This window comes from Pelobates fuscus, chromosome 3 (assembly GCF_036172605.1).
Source record: "Pelobates fuscus isolate aPelFus1 chromosome 3, aPelFus1.pri, whole genome shotgun sequence".
Taxonomy (NCBI): domain Eukaryota; kingdom Metazoa; phylum Chordata; class Amphibia; order Anura; family Pelobatidae; genus Pelobates; species Pelobates fuscus.
Window position 1 is genome coordinate 296,204,387 of NC_086319.1, and position 24,654 is coordinate 296,229,040.

Genomic DNA, 24,654 nt, shown 5'->3' on the forward strand with positions numbered 1-24,654 from the left:
TATTATGACATTTACAGCTAAAATGTGAGGCGGAACTACAAATTTAAAAAAAAAAAAAAATTAAATTTCTCACAGTTTTTGTTATTTTATTCAGAATAAATTATGTTTCATATATAAATATTTGATATTATATATATAATTTTGTTCAGGAGAAACAGGGCTTTCATTTCATAAGTGTGGGTGCATTTAATATGAAAGAGGTGAATTCCGGTTGAACAGACATATAGCACAAATTCCAGTTTTTGTTTGTTTTGTTTTGATCAGAACGTGTACTATTGACTCCGTCCTGAAGGGGTTAATGATCTATTTATGCAAAATGAAAATAATAACAATGACAAAAAATGCAAGTTATACAGTATATACATTTTTTTCTTTTCAGTATTGGCAATTTCTATGACCCATACCTTCTACTCCACTGATGCATTTTACTCTGTCTCTGACCTCAACGTTATATCCTTCAAAAGACATGAAGACACCGTCAGGATGGTATGGTCCACGTTGGGCATACACTTTGGAGTAACTGTGGGAAAACTCAAAACGATCAAAGCCATCGTACTGGGATATTTTGCCATAGACTTCAAAGTATTTTTCTACCCAGGAAAAAGGCATGTACACCTCACTCCCCTCTCTCCGGCATCGCACAACCTGATCCTCATTGATCACACAGTCTAAATCTTCATATTTTGGTTTAGTCAATTTGCTCTCCACTAGTGGTGGAGCCTTTTGCTGCTCTTGTGGTGAAGCCTCCTCAGAGCGGGGCAGACCCTTGGCAGCATTACTCTCTGAAGCCACTGCCCTTTTCTCTAAGCTATCTGCTCGGAAGATTTCCTGAGGGCCCCATGGTAGGCTGGAGGTGTGGTCATTTGAGGAGCATCTGTTCCAAAGTAAGACTGTCACCAATGTGAAGAGAGAGCAGATAAAAATAAGCGTCTTGTAGTTGACCCGAGCTGCCAAGCAACGCATGTTCACACCATACCTAAAAGGGTAGACAGAACAAATTAATAAGCATGCGCAAGTAAGTGTGCTATACATGAGATCAGGATCCAATTTGGATTTAAAGGGTTTATTGCCTAAACGATTCAAAGATATTTTTAAAGAAATATTCTCAGTATCTCCTCCTACCCCCAATTTAAGAAAAAAAAAAATAGTACACGTATTCTATATTTTTACACAAACCCATTGTTGTGGATATGGTCAACTCTGCCTAAATTAGTTCCAATATATTTTGATATTCGGAAAATTAAATAAAAAGCTTAACCACTTAATATAGTGGTCCCATGAAAGGACCCAAGAGGCAATAGCATAGAAAAACCCATAAACAAAATTACCTTCAGCATTCCCAACATATTGAACTGTTGGCATTCCAATGTGAGGCTCAACTCGGATATAACTCGCATCAAAATTAACTGTGCATTAAACCTGTGGAAACCAATAGCTGCTCAGCAAGTAGTAAGCCGAGTGCACATCATTCATTACTCCTTCAGCGTAATGCAAAAATCTAAAATCCAGACAGTAGGAAGCCATCCAGAGAGTCTATCAAGGATAGCAAGGTAAATAATTGACTGTGCCCACCTAGGACATTATGATTTCCAATCTCTAGAAAAATGGCAGCATATACAATACAATATAGATTTTCCAAAAGCATGACATGGATGATAAATGGGAGCCAATATAAGTGGAAAAAAGAACAGAATTATTGATAGATTATAAAGACAGACTGATTAGATAGACAGACTAGATACAATCAATCATCGCAGTTGTATTACAAATTGCCAGAGAGCCACAGACTGGGTTCTACCGATCCATTCTATGTCAGCGATGAACACAGTGGTCTTAGACAGACAATTAACAGCATACCGTCATACACCTTTTCACATCCACACATCTCACTGCACAATTACACCATGATAGAGGACCGATACCTCCTAAGTAGCAGCAATTGTATAGAATCCACGTGTTAAACAGAGTTGGCATACAACATTTCAGTAAAAGGCCTTAGTGGGTTACTCCAACCACCAATATCACTTCTGCGATTTGAAGTGATCATGGTGGTAGCAGTCTGTATGTGCAGTGTTTCAGCTAATCAGTTGAAACACTACAAGAGTGTCTGCAAGGGAAAGCGCTCTGTCCCCTCCCACCCTCCCTGTGGGTGTCCGCTCCCGCCTCCCTCTGTTGCAGAGTTATGTAAAAAAAAAAAAAAAAAAAAAAAAAAAAAATTATATATGGATCAAAGTGCATACACTTAAAGGGATATATATATATATATATATATATATATATATATATATATATATATATATATATATATATATATATATATATATATATATATATATATATATATATATATATATATATCCCTTTAAGTGTATGCACTTTGATCCAGCAGAGTGGAGGAAGTGCAGGATTCTCTATGTGAAGTCTGTGCAGGATATAGTACGCATTACAGTTTAAATATCTGCAGAATTGGCACAAGCTTCAGACACTCCCCAATTATGTGTATTTAGTAACCATAGTAATGAACTACACAGTTGTGTTATACAGCTCATCATAACGTAAACATCTCACATAGTTTGCCAAGTACATGGTGTAACCCTATACAGAATAAGGGGGGAAATTAGTTCATAGAAAAAAAAAAGCCTAAAATAAAAAAGTATCCTTTCTAAAAATAGTGTTAAAAAAACAACAACAAAAGACCATCAGCAGTATGAGTTGCCAACTATAGGACTCATTAGAGCTCTGTCACATTATGAATTGCCATAACAACGATAGTTACAAACTAGTGCAAACTGCCAGAGATATAAAGCATATCGATACTTGGAAATCTGAGGTCCCAAATTAACTTAAAGGCACAGTGGTGTAGTAGGAGTACATTAAGCAGCAAGACATAATTGTAAAAATACCCTTGAGGCAAGAACCACAGCTAAGTGCAAGCACAATATATCTGAGGTCAGCAATCACCATTTGATGGTAATTACAAATCCGATCTGGACCACCATTCCATAGAATCATTTCGTACTTTCACCTTAAAGGGAAGGGACACTATAGACACTAAAGCCATTGCAGCTTAAATTTAGAATGGGGAAACATTTGATTGGTTGAGACAGAGGGCCAGCAGCCAGTCACTGAAGAAGCCAGAAATTGTAAGCAAGTCACACATAAAAATTATAGGAAAACAGCAACATCAGAGATGGGAAGTGTAGAACAGGGGGGGCATATATCAAGGGTGGGAAGTATGGAATATAAGGGGATAACAGGAAGGAAATTTTGAAATTAAGAGAACACCAGGGAGAAAAGAGGTTTGATAGAGGAGGACACCAGGGCTGGGAAATATGAGGAGCGAAAACACAAGTGGGCTCTCTGTGTCTTTGTGTACTTGTCTGTGCCTGCGACCGCTCATCTGTGTCTATGTGTGTGCCTGTGTCTGTAATTAACTGCATGTAAGGAGACACGTTAAGAGGTGGAGTCCCAGAGGGGCATTAGGAACAGAGCAAATTATTTTTGGGTTCAAGTCCCAGGGTGTATTTTGACCTTAGCAACACACCTGGCTATATTGTTCCTTTAAAATATAGATCCAATACTGTGTGTGTGTACATAAAGAGAGAAAATATATAGATAAAATAAATCACTTATTCAATTACCATCAGAACAAATGTGAGACATTTTACATCTATAATAGAAAGCAAGTAATAACCTACCGCCCTAATAAAGAATATATTTCTAACTGGAAACCCTGGTGTATGCGATGAGACTTTCACTTCGTAGTGGCGACGATTAAGGTTTTTCACTAAACTGGGAATTGAACATAATTGACAAGGGAATTGAATTCTATTGCACATTGTAGACCACAACCACTAAGACCGAAAAAGCAAAGTTCATTTTGAGCTGTTTTGGCCTAAAATTCCCTCGCCGTTTATCTACAAATATGGATTTCACAAGCTTGAGAGTCCTCTCCTGCCTCCTCCTCTATTTCAGATGTGTTCAAGCGTTGCTAAGGTGACTTGCTCCCCTTAGCAGATTGAAAAACACACAAATGTTCTGCTAGAAGCATCCTGGAATCCCTAGGGAATATCACACAGTTTTCTGACTGCACTGAGACCTCTAATCAGCAGGTATGACACTTGTAACAATCATTGCTTAAGATAATGATTCTTTTGCAAATGTTTTTAGATCTAAGTTGCTCCCATGCAGGATGTCCACAGCTTGTGTCCGCTGGTATTAAGTGGTTTACAAAGGGTGTAATTACACACCAGCAAACTAATGAACATAAATTATTTAACTCTTTATACATCAAAAATACCGTAATACAAAAACAGACTTAAATGCAACTATCATGCAAAAAGATTCAGTTTTTGGATGTCAAATTTTTTTTTTTTTTTTTTAATTAAACAGAGTTGCAAGCTCAGACTTGTATGCTCTGCAAATCCGAACCCACATGAAATAGAATATCATTTAAAAATGGGTAAAGCATTTCTATACAGCAAGTGATTCCTTATTCCTGTATCAACAAATGGTAATAGCCAAGAGTTAAACGCATGCCAGTCGTTACTGTTTAATACCCCATATTTTTATTCGCAATGAAAGTGTGAAAAGAATACACGACACAGTGCACAATGGACTGTATGTGAAGGAATTGGATGTAAATGATGATTTTTCTGTTCGGAAAAAAAAAAAAAAAAAAATTAAGCAAAATAAAAACAGGAAAAAAATAATACTACCGAGGAAATGTTAAATTGACCAAACATTTTAATATACAAGAAGAAAAAAAAAATCTAGATAAGAGAAACCTATGAGAAAAGTGTGGGTGTTTAGACCCAGTATATATCCATATACGGTACTGAAGTGCATCCGATTAAATCAATAGTGTGAGATCTAACCTAAAAAAAAAAAAAGGGTAAGAGGCAAAAGCCAACATATTTGGGTAAACGTTGATACCATGGCTCTTAAATGTGTAAGGGATCTTCTTATGATGGATCAGAATGAGTTTTTGCATTGACAATTTGAAGTCAGATTATCAGGTTAATGAAAGCAAAATATGGTACCTTTGCATAGACATTGCTTGCTTGTGCGGGAATAGGACAACAAAGATTGTAGAGAGAAACTGGAGAAGATTTACCATATTTATTTTGTTACTATAACCCTGATCTTGAGCCTGCTCCTTCTACTATGAAGTAGGTCTGCTGTCTTCAACTGATTTAACCAAGCTAATGACCCAGACTATTTCTTCTTTAAGTTATATTTCTACGTAGGTCTGCCAGAAGTCTATTCCTGCATTGATAGCATCAGATATAGAATGCCCTTGGAGCATACTATAAGTGTGTTCCTCACACTATCAAAAGAAAGTTCATCTAAGAAGACTAAGAAATCTTGACATGCTGTGCCCTATTGGGACCCGTTTGACACTGTGAGCATTGCAACAAAAGCACATGTTTGCAAGTGGCACAATAAAAATAGAGACTTCTATTTTTAATGAGAGTGATTTATAACTGAGCCCATTCTTTGGGAATAAACTATTTATCCCATAATCTCCTGCTGGAGTGGGGATTATGGCATATAATTATTATATGGCTTTATTATTTATTTATTTTTTAATTCTTTATTTTTCGTTCTGACAGTCAAGCATTGTTACAATAATGCAAACATAACCGTACAATTTTTTGTCATGTATTACAGAATGCAGAGTAGGATGGTTAGTACAGGCATCATTCACATACTGTGCACTTTGTGTGTATTGCCGTCAGAGTTTTCCTTTTACATTGGCAAGCAAAGTGTAACTATGTACAGTGGTAGTACTGTTGAGGAGTGGGCTTTGTAGGTGGAGTGTGATGAACTCTCAAGTTGGTCCTGATGAGTATGTTATGCTGTTGTGGCCCGAGCGTATGTATGTTGTGTTCTGAGCCTGCCTGGTTAGTTCAGGCGTTATGTCCCTCCTGTCTGCTCTGTCCATACCACCCCCTAGGTGCTATCATTCCGCTAGGTGAGCAGACAGGCAGAGCATGATAGTGTGGTAGTGCTGGTGGAGGGGGGGGGGGGTACCGCGTGGATGCCAGGCCTTGGTTCTATTGCTCCCATAGATCCCACACCTTGTGGAACGTGGTCAATGTGTTACGCACTTGGGCCGTGAGTTTAGCCATCAGATAATTGTCACATAGTTTTGTCCAGACCAGAAACATCTGCGGGAGGTCCGGGCATGACCAGTGTTGTGCTACGGCCCTGCGGGCCGCTAAGTAAATCATGTTGAGGAGTTTCTGTTCGTGTCTTGGGATGCCCTCCGTGGGTCTAGACAAAAGGCATGCCCATGGGTCTAGTGTCATCAGTTTTTGTAAGATTTGGGAGCTGAAGTCTACTATGCTGCGCCAGTATGTCGCAACCCTCGGGCACTCCCACCACATGTGTATGTATGTGCCCTTCCCCCCGCATAAGTGCCAGCAATCATCTGTAGGGCTCAATCTCATGTGTTTTTGTTTCACTGGAGTCATGTACCATCGAAATAGCGTCTTATAAGATTGTTCTTGGAGTGTTACGCAGATAGTGGTTTTGGTGCATGCTTCCCAAATATCTTGCCACTCCGTTCCCTCCAGGACCTCCCCCAGGTCGGCTTCCCACTGGTCAGCGTTTCGTAGTGCGCCCTTTGTGTCTGGGTTCATGTTGAGGTGGTTGTACAGTAATGTAATTAGCTTAGATTGTGTAGTCTCCGTATAGCATAGTCTTTCGAAAAAGGTTAGTGGTGTCAGGGCTGCCTTCTTTACGTCAGGTCTCTGCGCAAAGTCTCGGATTTGCAAGTACCTGAAATAGTCTCTAGTTTGTAGTGTGGCTTTGGTGTTCAAGTGCGTGTATGTGACTATTTCCTGGTTTATGAATAGGTGGACGTATCTTTGTAGCCCTGTGGCTTCTATCCCTTTGTAGTCACGGGCCCTCATTCCCGGTGGACCGGTGTCATGGGGGACTAGGGGTAGCTTAGGGAGTATTTTGTTTTAGTATGGCCGGATTTGTGGTTCTCCGCATGGCTCTGTGTGTTTTCGGTGCCCATATGAAGAATTGTGGGAGGTCCTGTCCCATCATTAGTGACTCCATGTCGACCCAGCGTCTTGTATTGGGGGGTGTGTGCCATTGTATGACCTGAGCTAGCTGTGCCGCTAAGTAATAGTTATATACATTAGGTAGTCTCAGTCCCCCCCTGGGTTTTGGTCTGTACATGAGGGTGCGTGCCATTCTCGGACGTTTGTTGTGCGAAATGAAGGAGCCAATTGCCCGCTGTATGCCAGTCAGGTCCCCCCGGGAAATTTGTACCGGGAGTGCCTGAAAGAGGAACAGGAGTCTCGGCATCACATTCATTTTTATAGTGTTTATGCGTCCCAGCCAGGATATGGGTCTATTTGTCCACTGCTCCATTTCTGTAATCACGGTCCGGAGCAGTGGTTTGTAATTTTGGGCATAGAGAGATGATGCGTTTGCTGTTGGACGGACCCCTAGGTACATAAATTCCTCTGTGTTTATTTTTAAGCGTTATTGGCTGCCTATGTGTGCTATGTCTTGGGGCTGTAGATGGAAGGGCATTGCTACTGATTTGGAGTAGTTTATTTTATAGCCCGCGATGTTCCCAAATCTTTCTAGTAGTAGTGTTAGGTGGTGCAGGGAGTCCAGCTGGGAGTGTCAGCATGACATCATCGGCATACGCCGAGACTGTGAATGGTGTGCCACTGATCTCTATTCCCTTGATGTATGGGTGTTGCCTGATAGCTTGTAAGAGTGGCTCTAGGGTTAGGGCGAAGAGCAAAGGGGACAATGGACATCCCTGTCTGGTGCCATTGCCTAGGGTGAATGGCTTTTTGTGCGCCCCTGTTATAAGTATTTGTGCCCTCAGGTCTGTGTAGAGTGCTTGTATTGCTGTCACAAATGGTTCCGGAAACCTCTGGAACCAGAGTAGCTCAAAAAGGTAAGGCCACAGCACCCTGTCAAACGCCTTCTCCGCATCTAAAGAGAGTGCTAGAGAAGGCGTTTTGGACTCCGTCATGTACCACAGGGTGTCCAGCCCCCGTCTGGTATTCTCGTATAGTTGGCGTCCGGGCATAAAGCCCACCTGGTCCGGGTGGATCAGGCGCGGGAGTAGGGAGGCGAGTCTGGATGCTAGTATTTTAGCAAAGATCTTGAGGTCTGTATTGATGAGTGATATTGGCCTGTAGCTAGAGGCTAGTGTGTCATCTTTATCTGGTTTTGGCAGTAGTACCACATTTGCTGTTGCCATGTCCACGTCGGCCTTGCATAAAGTGATTACTAAGGGCTGTAAGGGGAGGGGCCAGTATCTCTTTGAATAGTTTGTAATAATTGACATCGTATCCGTCTGGGCCTGGGGCCTTGTTACCCTTAAGAGATGCTATGGCTGATTCTACCTCAATTTGGGTGATCAGTTCACGTAGTGAGCCTGCGTCTGCCTCGCTCACTTTGTGTATGGTAAGTTCCGAGTGAAATTGTTGTATGTCCCCTACGTAAGTGGTGTTATTGGCTTGGAGGCGAGGGGAGTGATTGTAGAGGCCGGAGAAGTAGGAGGTGAATACCTCGTTAATAGCCTCGGGGGTCTCTACTGGCGTATTGGCTACCGTGCGTATCTTCGTGATGGTTTTGCCTTGTGGTCTCGGGCAGAGCACTCTGGCTAAAAGTGTGTGTTTTATTAGCTCTCTCACAGAAGAGTCTTTTTGACCATTGTATGGAGTGTGACACCGCCCCCAGGGATATGTCCCTCATAGAGTGTCTAAGGGCGTTAAGTTCTCTAAGTTTGGATTCAGTCGGGTTGGTTTTGTGTTGTTGCTCTGCCTTACGTAGGGCTGACTGTAGATCGAGTAGCCGTTTTGTTTTAGCTCGCTTTTTATCCGTGGCAATTTTTATAAAGTGCCCACGCAGGACTGCTTTGTGTGCTGCCCAAACCGTGGTGCAGTTGGCGTCGGGTGTTGTATTTAGCTCAAAATATTCTGTGATAGCCTGTCGGGTTGTTTCTAGTGTTTCGTCGTCTCTGAGGAGACTAGTATTTAGTTTCCATGACCAGTTGGACTGGTATCGTAATTTGCCTAGGGTGAGCGTTATGTCAGTGTGATCTGACCATGTGATGCTACTGATGTCTGTGTGTAGGGCCTTATCCATCCCCGCCCCATTGAGGAAAATATTATCTATTCTGGAATATGTGTTATGCGGTGCAGAATAAAATGTGTAGTCAGATGTGGTCGGGTGTTGCAGTCGCCATACATACAGTAGGCCCGTGTGTACCAAAAATGTGTGTAGCAGCTTGTCTTGTCCCCCACTGCCCTGGGATCTCACAGTGCCAGGTTTTGAGCTCCTGTCAGCTGCTGGGCTTGGCACTGCGTTGAAGTCACCAGCAAGACCGCCCCCCTAGGCCCGGCTACCAGTACCTCTAGGCCCTCCCAGAATTGCTGGTCTGGCTCGTTGGGTGCGTAGACATTTATGATATGTATTTTTGTAGTATAGAGGGTGCCTCCTATATATAGAAATCTCCCCTCCGGGTCAGTTTGGGTGGTAGTTATTTGTGGCGGGCAGTTTTTATGGATGAGGGTCACCACCCCCGCTCGCTTACGTAGTGAGCGTGCCTCATGTACTGTCGAGTAGGTCCTGTCAGTCAGTCTGGTGGGTGCCGACCTGGGGAGGTGTGTCTCCTGTATCAGTGCAATATCCATTTTCTTAGTCTTTAAGTCTCTCGCTAGTAATCTTCGTTTGTTTGGGGAGTTTAGGCCCTTGACGTTAAGTGATAGTACCTTAAGAGCCATGAGGAGGTATAGGCGGCGTTGCTGGTGTTACAGGTTCTCTGGGCATCCGGGTACTGTTGTGCGCAGTGTGTGTGGGGTCTGGTGTGGGGTTTACCCTCGGCGACGCGGGCGGCATCCAGGCGGCGCAACGGGATTGGAGATCAGTACTTGTCATTAGTGAGAGTGAGAAAAAAAGAAAATGAGTAACAAGTAACAATTTCAATATACATACAAATAAACATGAAAAATAAACATAAGGTGATAATCTGGTCTTAACCTGTGCCAGATTAGGGTGGGGGTGTTCACCCCTCCTGAGTGGTGTGAGAAAGATAACCTCTCTGGGTTGGTGATCTCCCGGCGCCCTTCCACTATGATGTTGTACGCAACCAGCTGCTTCATATCTCTTACAGTCTGGTCGGTCCCAGTTACAGAGAGGTGGTCTTGCCTTTGTCCCTCTTTGGGCTACATATTGATTGCGCCCTTCCCTCCCGCTGTTAACTAATTTTGCCCTCCCGGCCCTCTTCCATGTGGGAATCTTCCCCTCGTGTTAGGCTTAGTGGCTGTGTGCCGTCCCCCTCCTACTAACCTTCCTCCCTCCTCCCGCCATTCTGTCAAGCGTGTTAAATCATGTTCATGCCCTGTAATGAGCGCATTATCTGCGTTTTTTTTTTGTAGCCCCCAGGGTTTGCTTTGTTACGTGATGGTTTCACCATCTTGTCCCCAGTGCTAAGGCAGCATAGTGTGTCGTCTTGCCTCCCTCCCCTCCTCCCCCCCTCAATAGGGCAGTTTTAAATCCCATGTGGCTGGCTTGGGTACCTCCCAAATAGTAAATTGCCTGGTGCGGTGCCCCTTATCAATCTGGTGCGGTGCCCCTTATCTGTCCTGTGTGTCTATAATGCCGCCAGAGTCACTGTGGGTGCCCCCGTGGGGCTAAGCAGTTCTGTGTGATGCATTAGTCCTCCTGGGCAGTCGTTGCTGCGACTGTGTACCAGTCTCTTGGGAGAGGTGTTAGTGTTCGTCGAGTGGGTCCTTGTAAGGCGAAATCCCTTGGGGGAGTGATAGCCAGGTCATGGAGGAATTTTCGTGAATCCCCTCCAGGTGAGTATGTGAGTGTTCTTCCAGCTTTGAAAGTAGGGATCGACCGATTATCGGTTTTACCGATATAATCGGCCGATATTCGGTATTTTCGGCAATATCGGTATCGGCCAATAGGGATACCGATATTGCCGATAATACCTCCCAGGACCGCCAGGCTCATTACAAGCCCGGCGGTCCTGGGGAGGCGGGCAGCAAGCGTTTACTCACCTCCCAGCAGCTCCTCCAGCTCCCCAGTGTAAATCTCGCGAGACCCGCGGCCAGCTCTGACGGCCGCGGGTCTCGCGAGATTTACACTGGGGAGCTGGAGGAGCTGCTAGGAGGTGAGTAAACGCTTGCTGCCCCCCCCCCCCTCCCCTCCCCTCCCCTCTCCCCTCTCCAGCTAAGCCAATGCCACTGGACCACCAGGGATTAACATATCCCCCCTCCCTGGCAAGGCAACAAGCAGGGAGGGGGGACAACAAAAAATAAATAATAATTAAATATATAAAAATATATAATTTAATATAAACATATTTTTTTTTATAAAAAATGCCCCCTCACACATACACTACACAAACACACTGTGTATATAATTCAGTGTGTTTGTATAGTGTGTGTGTATATATAATGCAGTGTGTTTGTATAGTGTGTGTATATAATGCACACTACACAAACACACTATTATATACACACACACTATACAAACACACACTGAATTATATATACACACACACTGCATTATATACACACACACTATACACACACACACACTATACACACACACACACACACACTATACAAACACACACTATACAAACACACTGCATTATATACACACACACACACTATACAAACACACTGCATTATATACACACACACTATACAAACATTACACAAACACACTGCATTATATACAGTGTGTTTGTGTAGTGTGTTTATATAATGCACACTACACACACACTCTGCATTATATACACACACACTATACAAACACACACTACACAAATACACACACTCTGCATTCTTTATATACACACACTACACAAACACACACACACACACTTTGCATTTGGTATATACAGCATTCACTTTACATACTGCATTCACTTTACACACACTACCCACACACTACACAAACACTCTGCTTTCATTATATACACACTAGACAAATACACACTGCATCCACTACACAAACACACTCTGCATCCACACCACTCACACTACACAAACACACACTGCATCCACTACACACACACTGCACAAACACTGCATCCACTACACACACATACACAGCTCCCCTGTCTAAACACACTGCATCCACTACACGTGGCATGTATATTTTGTGCATTTACCTTTAGAAATAGTTTTTTATTTTCCAAAATGGTAAATGTACAGAATATCGGCAAATTATATCGGCTATCGGCCTGAAAGTTCACAGAATATCGGTATCAGTATCGGCTCTAAAAAATCAATATCGGTCGATCCCTATTTGAAAGCCACAATTTTAAACGGGTGGTCCCATGTGAAGCGGATTTCGTGATGTCGCAGAAGATCCGTCAGCGGTCTTCATTCCCGCCGTCTCTGAAGTGTGCTTGGTGCTAGATCTTGGAAGAGAGAGATGGGCTTGCCTTTGTACGTTAGATGTACGTTAGTGGTTTCTGTTGTACCTCAGAATAGCCTCCTTGGTGGTATAGTGGTGAAAGCAGATTATTATATCTCTTGGGGTGACTGTGTCCGTTCGCCGGGCACGCAGAGCCAGTGCGCCTGGTCCATTGCCCACTGGGCTTTTGGGATGTCTGGGAGTAGGCCGCTGAAGTATGCCTCCATGAGCGCAGTGAGAGGGCCTTCATTAGGTGTTTCAGGCCATCCTCTGATGCGGAGGTTGTTCCGCCTGGTGCGGTTGGACAGGTCTTCTACCTGCATTTCCAGGTCAATAAGGTGGTGGTCTAGGGAGGTGGAGTGCTGTACCACTTCATTATGGCCCTGTACCAGTACCTCCATTCTCTGCTCCAGCTCTGAGGTGCGGACGCCTAGGGCCTGGATTTCGGCCTTGATGTCTTGCGTGCTGCATGTGATTTCGCCCGCCAGGTATGCTTTTACTTCTGCCAATTTCTGCAGAATTTGTGCCGTGTTGCCGCCACCCTGTTCCGGCTGACCCCCGCCCGGTGTTGTGGATGGGGAGTGGGAGTGGGAGCCTCGCGCGCCCGTTCGGCGCCCATCTTGTGTGGCCTGTGTAGATTGCAAGGCCGCAAACATGTCGGCCACTGTGGGGGAAGAATCCTGTGGTTCCCCGTGTTTCTTCCGGCGTGGGGTGGCTCTGGTACCCGTGTGGGACATGTACAGGGTAGGTGCAGGCTACTGGTGCTGGATTGATCGTGGATGCGCGGGAGCTCGCTTGTTAAGCTGCCATTCTAGTCGGCTGCCAGGCCACCCCTACTTCATTATTTTATTTTTAATTGCCTTTTTAATGTATTGGCTATATAGTGCATTAAAAACTAGAGGATTTTTGTGGGGCAGAGCTTGATTTTCATCCTGAACAGACGCCATTCTATACAGCTCCCCACAACAAATCTATAACCCGCCGAAAATCTCGATACCTGAAGCCCATCCAGCCTCCTAATAGCCAGCTGGACTCCTTACGTCTTACGGAGTCCATAGATGCCGTTCTCTCTGGCACCCAACCAGCCTAAACTGAGGTGAAAACTCAAGGCCTATCGCATGCTGCCACTCCAAAGCCTGGAGGCACTGTTTTGCGGCGCAGAAAGACAAGCCTACCCCCACGATGGCTGTCCCAACAGCCCACATGCCAGCTATGGGCCGCCGCTCACAGAAACCGCAGGCTGTGGCAGGCAGCAGGGACATTGGGGCCATGCTGCAGAGGCCCATGCCACCTAAACCTTTGCCAGCAGAAACTCTCATTTACCCACCCGAACAGACAAGGCCTGAGGCCCTGCCGGACACGCGAGAAGCTCCATCACCACAGCCTACAGCCTCCTCCGACCTGACACAAACTACCAGGTACGACCTGAAAGTGTTGTTATCTGACTTTCACAAAATACTGGCAGAAGAGCTAGCACCCATAAAAACTGGCATGAAAACAATTACAGAAATGGTGCAAGCTACAGAACAGGACATAACTCTCACTCTCATGCAATCCCAGCTTTCCACGCTCCAAGACTTGGTGCAACAGGTCTGGTCCCAGCATAGGTGCAACAGGTCTGGTCCCAGCATGTCTGCACAGCTGATAGTCATGGAAAAACGCCAACGGCGCACAAACACAAAAATCAGGGGTGTCCCTGCAGAAATCGCGACCGACAAACTACCATTCTATGCCAGACGCCTATTAGCCACTATTCTGTCCCATGCTATAGCAAAGAAACTGACAATTGAGGGGATATACCGCTCCACTAAGGCGCACTGGACAGCAGCCCGAGACGTCATACTCAGGTGCCCAATGGTCGATGATTAAAATCCAGATAATGTCAGGACTCAAAAATAGGGCACCTCTGGCCTTTGAGGATGCATCTCTCATGTTCTACGAAGACCTCACCCTCCTCTGGCGCAAATCCTTTGGTCCCATCACAAGTAGTCTAAGAACAGCAGGCATTGCCTACAGGTGGGGAACAAACGGATCTCTAATAGCAAACTGTAATGAAAAAAAAAAAAAAACTCTCTCTCTCTCTCTCTCTCTCTCTCTCAGGCGCTGGGACTACCACCACCGACTGCCAAACCATCTACACGGCCCACTGCTGGATCCTGGGATCCCCAACACATTGCTCCCCTACTCAGGCACTGCCTTAGGTTAATGACTCCAACCAGTTCTTCACATCTGTTTTACTTTAAGTACAGTAATGGTTTAGTATTTAAATTTTCACACTGACGTTTGACACAACACTTTTAGCATAGCTCTAAATTAAAAAGTCAGAGGCTTGAGAAACTCGCATAACACACACTTATACGACAGAACTGATGGACATTTAATGTACACGCGCGCACCAATATTTACGCACAGTTGTTAATCCTTTAAGAGACTTTCATAAAATCTGATCACAAATGAACATGAATTGTGCATTCAACCATTAATCTAAAACAGATTAAAATTACTACAACATTGAAGAGGAATATCCCTCTAAATCACTTGCAAATCGGGCAGTATCGATCCTCTCTAAAATCAGGTTATTGGCAAAGCAGTTATGGGAAAGCTTTAACATTTCTGAACAATTTTAAAGGGATCCTGTCATGCCCATATTGACTATAGCTCCTTTAACCCCTTAAGGACACATGACATGTGTGACATGTCATGATTCCCTTTTATTTCAGAATTTTGGTCATTAAGGGGTACAAATTGCCCTACCTGAGAGGTGTGCCTAACAATGCAATTTAACCACATTTATACTAAGTCTGTAAACATTTATTACATACTTGTCATACTTTTTTTTATTGATTTACTTTTGTTTGCATATTTAAACCAGTGTTTGCTTTCTGGTTAAACATTTATTTATTTTTTTAAGAATTGGCAAGTGATGCATGTTTCTTTAACTTTAAATGCCATCACATACATGAATTTGGATATTAAAGGGTCCATGGTGTGCATATCAAAAAGTGTTCAGTTCTTAAGGTGCCACAATGTAAACAGTTCTGTTTGTGTATATTAAACTGGAGTTTAAAGTTTACTTATATGCAGGTAACCTAAGGATAGATATATATATACACAAACATTTTATATCACATGTATTTTAAAATATCATTCAATCAGCTTTTTAGCAGACCATGAAGTTAAAGCAATTTTATCTTGAGGCATTGCGGAGGAATTTTCCATCCCATGGCAATGATTGTGCCCATCCATCACTAGGGGAGCACTAAAAATAAATAGCAAGCCATTTTATCCTTCCATCTTGTTTGAAATGACTACCTGCGACTGCATTAAAACTTCCAGATACTTTCATTCTCTTCGGCTTGATTTTATGTGGTTTACAAGCCTAAGCGGACAGCGCATACTTCACATTCCACTTTATGTACCACGACTTCTAGCATTAAAATCAAACAGATTGAAAGCAGTCTGCTAATTCAGTTCCTTTTTTTTATGGATGTTTGAGAATGCATACTCCATCCAAGAGCCAACTTTATTTTCACTATATAAAGAAGCATAAACACAGATCTAAATCAGCCAGCAACACAATAGATATTGAAAAAGACTATTAGGTTTAGTAACTGAACAACAAATTCTAGTGAACAGAAAAACTGCAACAGTCAATAATTAATCATCTGACATTTTTTCTCAAACTCCACTAGAACAGATTGGCTATTAAAGATTAGATTTTGCAATGGCCAATTGGCTAAACGAATAAACCCCTATAACCTTTTAGTACAGATCATGGATGGCAGAGGATGATGTGTTAGAACAGACAAATAATAGTCATGTTAACCCAGTACGTTCTTATGGTAGAAAGTGGCAGTACAGACGTTCTATTGTCAAACAAACCCAATAACTACACTGCTAGTCCTTGTCTGGGAATAAGATGAATATTTACCATTACTGTATAATATATACCAATAAGGAAGGAACATCTTCGGAATCTCTCTGCACACTGCATAGACACACCAACAGCATCAAATGCTGCCAAAAATCTATTCAGTCTATGCCAACAAAGCAATTACAGCGCATAATAGCAGTTTATATCTTTAATTTATCACTATATAGTACACCGTGTCAACCAAAAGGAAAAAAGTGTCAGTTTTTTTTTTCTGTTGTCAATTTTCCCCCAAAAAATTTTAAAAAATAAAGACCAGAAAGGGTAACAGTCGTACAGCAAACATGCCAGATGGAATTAACACATTTAAAATAGTGCCACTACTTGACCATAGTCAGTAATGTCATTTATGATTGGACACACATCCCAACATGTAGTAACCAATAACCCACCAGCCATAAGCATCCAGACTATGCATGGACAGCCTCCATATGTGAAATAATAAATAGTCATGATTTGAAAGAATCACTGCAGTTTAGAGGAAATGTCAGTTGCACTATACTAGAAAGTCCATCCAGTCGGTCACAATAATATAAAGAAGAAGGGTGCGTGGATCACAGCAAATCTTTGTATCCATATATCTCACCTGGAGACACATGCTCACCTGGAGTTTGCCGTCTGGACTGTTCAGTATCTTGCATGTGCATGCTCGTTCAGGGATAACTGCGCAGAGTGCTTCTAGGCTACATTATAAGCAACAAGGATGCACATGCATGTCAAGGCATCTAATCTGTATTATGCCAAAGGCATAAGTTTGGTCATTAATGAATGACCCAGAATTCTACAATTTTACAAGGATCTACAAGAGATAAGTTCATGGTTTCCCTGTAATTGGCGATCTGCTAATTGAGGTTTCATACATGTGGGACATCTGTAGGGAGATGGCATCCTACACACTTCAGAGATTAATGAGCACCTTAGCCTCCCATATTAGCATGGGCATTACTGGTAGATTCAGAGAAAGGTGATAAAACCACATGGAGAGGAGGAAAAATATCATAGAAGGAGGTTATATAAAGAAAAATGTGTAGTTAGAAAATACTTGGCATAGAAGAACCTGGGTTAGAGATTGGCATAAAGGGTGATTGGAATGGAAGGAAGGTTAAGGACAAAATGATAGACAATGCAACCAAGGCAAGGTTGGCATACAGTAAATAAAGATACAAAATTAAGTCCTGCGTCTAAATATACATAGGGTTTAAGGAGAGAGCGCAGGTAACTTTTTCTTTTCTTTGGTTTATACAGTAAATAAATACCAACAGGTTAACATGAAAATATTTGTTTATGGTGGCCTGGAGTGCCCCCAAAAAATGTAAAAAAAATGTATAAAAAAAAAAAGTTGGGAACAGCTGACCTTTTTGCAGTCTTATATAGGTTACATGTATTCAAAAGCTCAGAACCCCTCCTAAAAGAAAACATGTTATCTGCTTTTCAGAAATGAAATCTGTTAAAGTATTCCAGTTGGCATGGCATGATGAACTTCTCTTCCCTCGGGCCCAATACAATCCAACTCGCTTATCAGCAACAGCCACCTTCAGTAAACAGCCAGGCATAGCCAGTCTTTTACTCACGCCATGTCTGTCAGGCGAAACTCAACTGCACACAGGATGGCATACAGGCATTGCAATGAATCAAGTCTCAATAACCCCTTTGTAGAAAAGCCTGAAGTCCAAACTCTTTGCAAAATAGAACAGTATAAAGACAACTCTTAGATTTAATAAACCAGGAAAACAAAGAAAATATTAAATTTTTTGTCCCAAGAAAGTGGTGGGGGTGGGGAAGAACCACAAACAAAATAAAATAAAAAGATGTGTGTTCTATGATAAACAACACTTAACAGCACACTGCAGAAAGGAGGGAGGATTGACAGCACATCAAGGAGACGGGAGAGAAATCCAAAAATTGTATGCTTGTCATTCAATAATGAAGGTGAGCAGTACTTAGGTTCTGTTGCTCCAATTAGAAAACAGTTCTCTTAATCCTTTCCTTTGCCAAACCAAAACTACAAACCCTTTAGTGTATTCTATGTTGCTGCTCAGGCAGGAAACCGATTGAGTGAAAATTGTAATTTACACTGAATCATGCTTACCCTCACAGTGTGCAAATTCTGCTCTGGCAACAGTTGCCAAAAAAGAGGTGATATTCTCCTAAAAGACTTTCTGGTCAGAGAACTGGAAAAATAAACAAAATTGGTCACAGGACTACAGGATATACTTTGTGACTTCTGCCTCATTAAGAATATGCAAGCAGTGTTCAGACTGCTTTGCAGACACAACCAATGACAAATTGCTGGTCTGAATTTCTGACAGGTGGAATCATTAAAGGCCCGAGCGCTCAGGCTCAGATCACACAACACTCTCCGGCAGCCTAAACACTTCCAAACAAACACTACATCAATTAATGAAACCGATATTTATATTGCAGCAGTTAAAAAGCATCATTGTTCATAGATTGTTAATCAGTAATTGGATGGAGGAGAGTAAAGACACACCCTTTAAGTACACTGTCAATGGCAATACAAGATCAGGGATAACTACAAAGATATGGTGAGAAGATAAAGTGGTTAACTCTGGTTGTAGAGCAATCCACGATATCCAATCTCCAGGGGGACTGGTTACAGATCAAAGCCAACACAATGTACCGTGTGTGGTCTACTCCTTAGACTATTGTTATTTTTGTTGAGCTTAGCCGGTTAACTTCAATAACAGTCATCCCTATCAAACCACACTACTGCTCCTCTCTCCCCCCATGAGGTGGATTTTAGGGACCCCCATCTAGGGATAGAGATATATAGATATATAGATATATATATCCATATCCCCTGCTTTATACCATTCATTTTAATATTTATCCACCCCTAGTGTACAAACACACTTGTAACCCTTTTTCTCCATGTTTTTAAACTAGTATCAATAAAGGTAAGGTTTTTACCTTGTTACTACTTTCTCTGTCATCACCTCTCCCTTTTCCCCACTGTGCTCCCTCTCACTGAGTCCCCTAACACATTGGGGAACCCATTGAGAATTTTTTGTTAATTGCTGCAAGATCAGGGATAGCCAACATAGGTTCACTTTTATTGGACAATAACTCCTAAGGTTCTTGCAGACTGTCAAGCAAAAGCTAAAAAAATTAGAGTGCACAACTAAACTCAGAGTACATTTGTTACCACAATACCCTGAAAAGCCTTTTCCAATGCACCAGAGGCAGGACTAGTGTAATAAGTATAAGATCACATCTTTACTGCAACAGAGGGCACGCAGTCAAAACATCTGAGGCCATAAACATTAAGATTTTGATTATATACATATCAGTAAAAGAATTCTATATAAAATTTTTTTTTAAAAAACAGCCAGAAAGGAATTTTATCCTGACAGGTTTAGCATACGCCTTTCTTTGGTCTAACTGGAAAATAGACTTCTAATTGGGAGTAGGACAATTCCTCACACCACAGGCTGACCTTGAGAACCTTAGTTATAAACTGTGAAAGTTTTGTTACAAAATAATTATACTAAACACTTATACTGCTGAGCACACACCTTTTACCTATTAACCCTTCTATTACCAGACAGCAAGCTTATCCAATCTATCACAACCTGCAAAATACAAACTTGATAATGTGCAATAAATAAAAAATACCGAATAATGTACTGGCAAAAGACAGAATTTGCCTCTCACAATTCCAAGTGTATATCAGAGAAAAGTGTCTTTGGCGCAAAATCAAGTACCTAAATGTGCAAATATAACACGTGTTCACACGCTGATTGGTTTTATCCCAAAAGTGATCATATCTTAAAAGGTTTGTTTGTACTTGCACTTTAGAGCATTAACACGTATTATATTTGCAGATTGACTTGATTTTTCGCCAAAGTCTTTTCTTTGATATAGATATATAAGGCTCTTCACACAATATTTGCCACACATTGGAAAAACATTAGCTTACTTAAAGGAACACCATAGTCACCTAAATTACTTTAGCTAAATAAAGCAGTTTTAGTGTATAGATCATTTCCCTGCAATTTCACTGCTCAATGCAATGCCATTTAGGAGTTAACCCCTTAACGCCGTTCTATGCCGGCGCGGCTTTAAAGCCGTTGCGGCAGCATAGAACGCCGTAACGGCCTGCAGCCCCTGGAGGAGAGATCTACTCACCTCCGCCGCGATCCTCTTCTGGAGGGCTGCCTGACAGCCAGGCAGCCCTCCCCCGGCAAATCAGGCCCCCGGGGGCCATGTGATCGCTCTCAAAGAGCGATCACATGGCCCTCTATAGCTGGCTGTGGATCTGCCAGCAGGGGGACTGTCTAAAATATTAGACAGTCCCCCTGCTGGTAGGTAGTGTAAAAAAAATATATTAGACAAGTGTAAAATTAAAAGTATTATATATATATATATATATATATATATATATATATATATACACACATACATACATACACACACACTCATATATACGTATACCGTATATACTCGAGTATAAGCCGAGTTTTTCAGCACATTTTTTCTGCTGAAAAACCCCAACTCGGCTTTTACTCGAGTCAATAGTCTGTATTATGGCAATTTGCATTGCCATAATGTGATGTAATTCCAGTAAAATACAAGTTTAGCAGGCTAAGATTGCCACAAGGCATATGTATGTATATGTGTTTGTAGTATCAGTTGGTTAATTACACGTAGCTAAGATACTGTCATCACTGTACTGACCAGGTGCAGGAATGTAAGAACTGGAATTACGCGTCCCTCTCCTTTGTATCAGATGAGCCACGTGGTTAGACCGGATGGATGAGTTTAGACTCTATTCATTAAATAGGTTAAGGGTATGTGTGGGTGTAGTTAATTGTGGGAGGAGCTACAGTGCTATATAAGGAATGTACTCTATGTATTCAGTACTCAGACTTTGCTGTATTTTGGTGACGCTAGTCCCTCTGAGTCCCGATCGGTGATCCAATAAAGAATCTCTTCCTTCCTGAAGAAACCTGTGTCCATCTCTCTGTGCTTGGCTTCCGTCAGTTTCTCCGGTATCATTTGGTGCATTGGCCGGGAAGCTCATCGTTCAACGGTAGCTGAGAGGCAGAGGCGTGAGACGGTCTATCTTTGCCCACGTTCTCTACGGCTGCACCCCTGAACTTCTGCGTGGACCTCCCTTCGTCTCGGCGCCACTGGTCTGTTGTCCAGGAGATCATCGGCCTCTACGTGAGAAGTGCTGGGGTGTCCCCGTCGATGAGTGTGAACTCAGGTTCAGGAACGAGGAGGTAAGATAACTGCTGTTTTAGACGGCAGGACCCGCTAGGGGTATACCGATTGTGCGGTAGGCCCAAAGGGGTTTTTGAATCTGTATCTGCCCCCTCTGTCGGAGGGAAGGAGCGAAGGCGCACCGCTCGATCGAACGCTCTTTAGTCAGACCGTTTGATTTGGTTAGTCAGGCGGGGTCCTGGTGTAAATAGCCCTAGCCGGACACCGGTGTCTTGTCTAGACTAGCGTTCTAGGGTGTATATTACGTTCGCTAGGTCGGAGGGACCGGGAGACTAAGCGGCGCCTGTGTAAATTCGGTTCGCTAGTTCTCATCCTATCTGGGCTAAGTGGGAAGGCGTGTAAATTTGGAACCCACTAGACTTTTGATAGTGCGACTAAGAGGCGCCTGTGTAAATTCGGTTCTCTAGCTCGCTATATATGTGGTGATTGGGCAGTGTGGCTAACCAAAACGGGTGTATATAGTTTTAGGTAGTCCATTCAAGGTACTGGCCAATAGTTTAGTTGGGAATTGTAAATGTGTTAACGATTGTTTTAGTAAAGTGTATATCTTGTTAGATAGCGCGAGCTCAGCCGTCTAGCGAGAGTGTTAATAGTGTGTTGCTGTATTATAGTGCACGGTACCATAACCCTGTATATTTACTGACATTATATAATAAGTACTAATCATTGTCGTCCATTGCATGTTTAACACCATAACCACTAATAATTGTATTGTGACCTTAACTTGTGCTTTGACCTATGCTAACCGTACTGTAACCGCTATTTGTAAAAGACGATGTTACTGGGGTGTGTTATAGACGGGTAATTCGTATATAGAGAATTATAGCGTGGGTGACTGTGTAGTTACGCCAAAGGGCATAATATTGATTATATAGTGACTGGTGTAGCAGCTGTGTGTGTACGGGAATTCCCTGAGTGTTTATTGTTATTGTGTACGTTTCACTTGATAACCGTACCACGTGGTGCTGTTGCCAGAGGAAACGGGTGTGACTGTTGAATAGTACGCGTGTATAGTAATCGTTGTCGACAACGTTCCACTGTTAAATATGGGTGCGTCGCAGTCAACGATTCCGGATCCCTTAGGATGTATGGTTAAGAATTTTAAAAAAGGGATTCAAAGTTTGTGATTTTGGGGTAAAGATGTCTCCTGTACGTTTGGTCACTTTGTGCACTAGGGAGTGGCCTACTTTGGTTGCGGCATGGCCGCCACGTGGCAGTTTGGATCCAACTCTGGTACAGCGCTTACACGTGGCTGTATCAGGTAGGCCTGAACTTTACGGCCAGTTTCCTTATATTGATTGTTGGAGACAGGCCGTAAATGACTCGCCAAAATGGCTCCGGACATGCCACGAGGAACAGTGTCGCCTCATGGTAGCTAGGACTTGTTCGTCCACTAGGGCTGGTGTTAGGCCCATTTTGGACACGCCCCCTGAGTCCGAGATCCCTTTGCCGCCCCCTTACTTTCCGGTAAGAGGAAGTGACGCAAATACAGGAAGTCCTGTAACCCTTCCCTCATTACCCTCATCCACTTCCGCTTCCTCCTCCAGTACAGGATCCACCCCCCCTCGTACTAAATCTCCCCTTCCGGAACCAGAATCCACCCCCATTAGAAACGAATATCCTGATTTGGCGCCACTTCAGACTTCCGGTCAAGCTTCATCTAGCTCGGCTCGAAGTGTTTTATTTACGACCTTTTCCCAAAACCAACCTCCCACATCCCCATACCCTATATCTCCCCGACCGGAACCCATGACTGACGCTTCCCTACGTAGCCCCATCCAAACCCGACAGTTGACTGGTGCCCAACAATTAAAGCACTATCAGATGCCTCTTCGCTTAAATCCCGGGTCAGCTTATATCGATGCCGCAGGTCAAATGGCACACGCTGACCCTGTCTTCGTATATGTCCCTTTCACCACTACCGACCTTTTAAACTGGAAGACCCATAATTCCTCGTATACTGAGAAACCACAAGCCATGACTGATCTGTTCACCTCAATAGTACAGACACATAATCCGACATGGGCTGATTGCCAGCAGTTATTAATGACTTTATTTAACAATGAGGAAAGGACAAGAATAAATCAAGCAGCCATTAAAGCATTAGAGGATAGAGCCCGTGCTTTGAACCAAGCTAATCCAGCAGCATGGGCCGCAACACATTATCCCAACACTGATCCCGATTGGAACGTAAATGGTGCTGATATGGTTCAACTCAGAGCCTATAGAGACGCTATAATTGCTGGCATGAAAGCCGGAGGAAAGAAAGCCATTAACATGTCGAAGACAGTTGAGGTGATCCAGAAAAGCGATGAAGCGCCCAGTGTCTTTTATGACCGATTATTGGAGGCATACCGCTTGTATACCCCCTTTAATCCGGAAGACGCAGACAATTCCCGAATGGTTAACTCCGCCTTTGTCAGCCAAGCATACGGAGATATTAAGCGCAAGCTACAAAAGTTAGAAGGGTTTGCAGGTATGTCCATCACCCAACTAATGGAGGTAGCAAATAAGGTCTATATGAACAGGGATACAGAAAGTAAGAAAGAGGAAGAGCGCAAGATGCGTAAAAAGGCTGATATGCTAGCGGTAGCGATCGCAGGCGTAGATAAACGGGGCCCAGATAGAGGCAATAATAGATGGAGTAGGGAGCCTTTGAGTAGGGATCAGTGTGCGTATTGCAAGGAAGAAGGGCATTGGAGGAACGAATGTCCGCAAAGAGAGCAGTACGAGAGAGACCAACCCAGGGCAGGCTACGGAAACTTTAGAGGCAGAGCGAGAGGTAGAGGAGGTCCCGGAGGGAGTAATGGTTATAGAGGGAGTAATGGGAACAGAGGAAGTGTTAGGGAAGACAGGTATATTCCAGCAGCGCAAAGGTCTCGCGATAGAGAAGGTAGGGACTTCGTAGGATTGGCTGACACGGTCATGGAGGACTATTGATACCGACCGGGCTCCATCCCCCTTGGTCGAGCGGAGCCTATGGTCGATGTATCAATAGGGGGGAAAAGGAGTGCGTTCATGATCGACACTGGTGCTGAACATTCAGT

At 43.1% G+C, this 24,654-nt stretch overlaps 1 protein-coding gene across 4 annotated transcripts in view; it reads right to left on the bottom strand.

Moving 5' to 3' along the window:
* GLCE (glucuronic acid epimerase) overlaps positions 1 to 24,654 on the bottom strand; it is an 89,611-nt gene that overhangs the window by 13,346 nt on the left and 51,611 nt on the right. For 3 of the 4 annotated variants that reach the window (XM_063448724.1, XM_063448721.1, XM_063448723.1), the window contains exon 2: positions 405 to 976. In XM_063448724.1, the coding sequence (XP_063304794.1) occupies positions 405 to 963 (559 nt within the window). In that variant the 5' untranslated portion in view covers positions 964 to 976. Of the gene's footprint in view, positions 1 to 404; positions 977 to 16,964; positions 16,997 to 24,654 lie in introns of those variants that run through there. The other variant, XM_063448725.1, reaches the window with a different exon arrangement.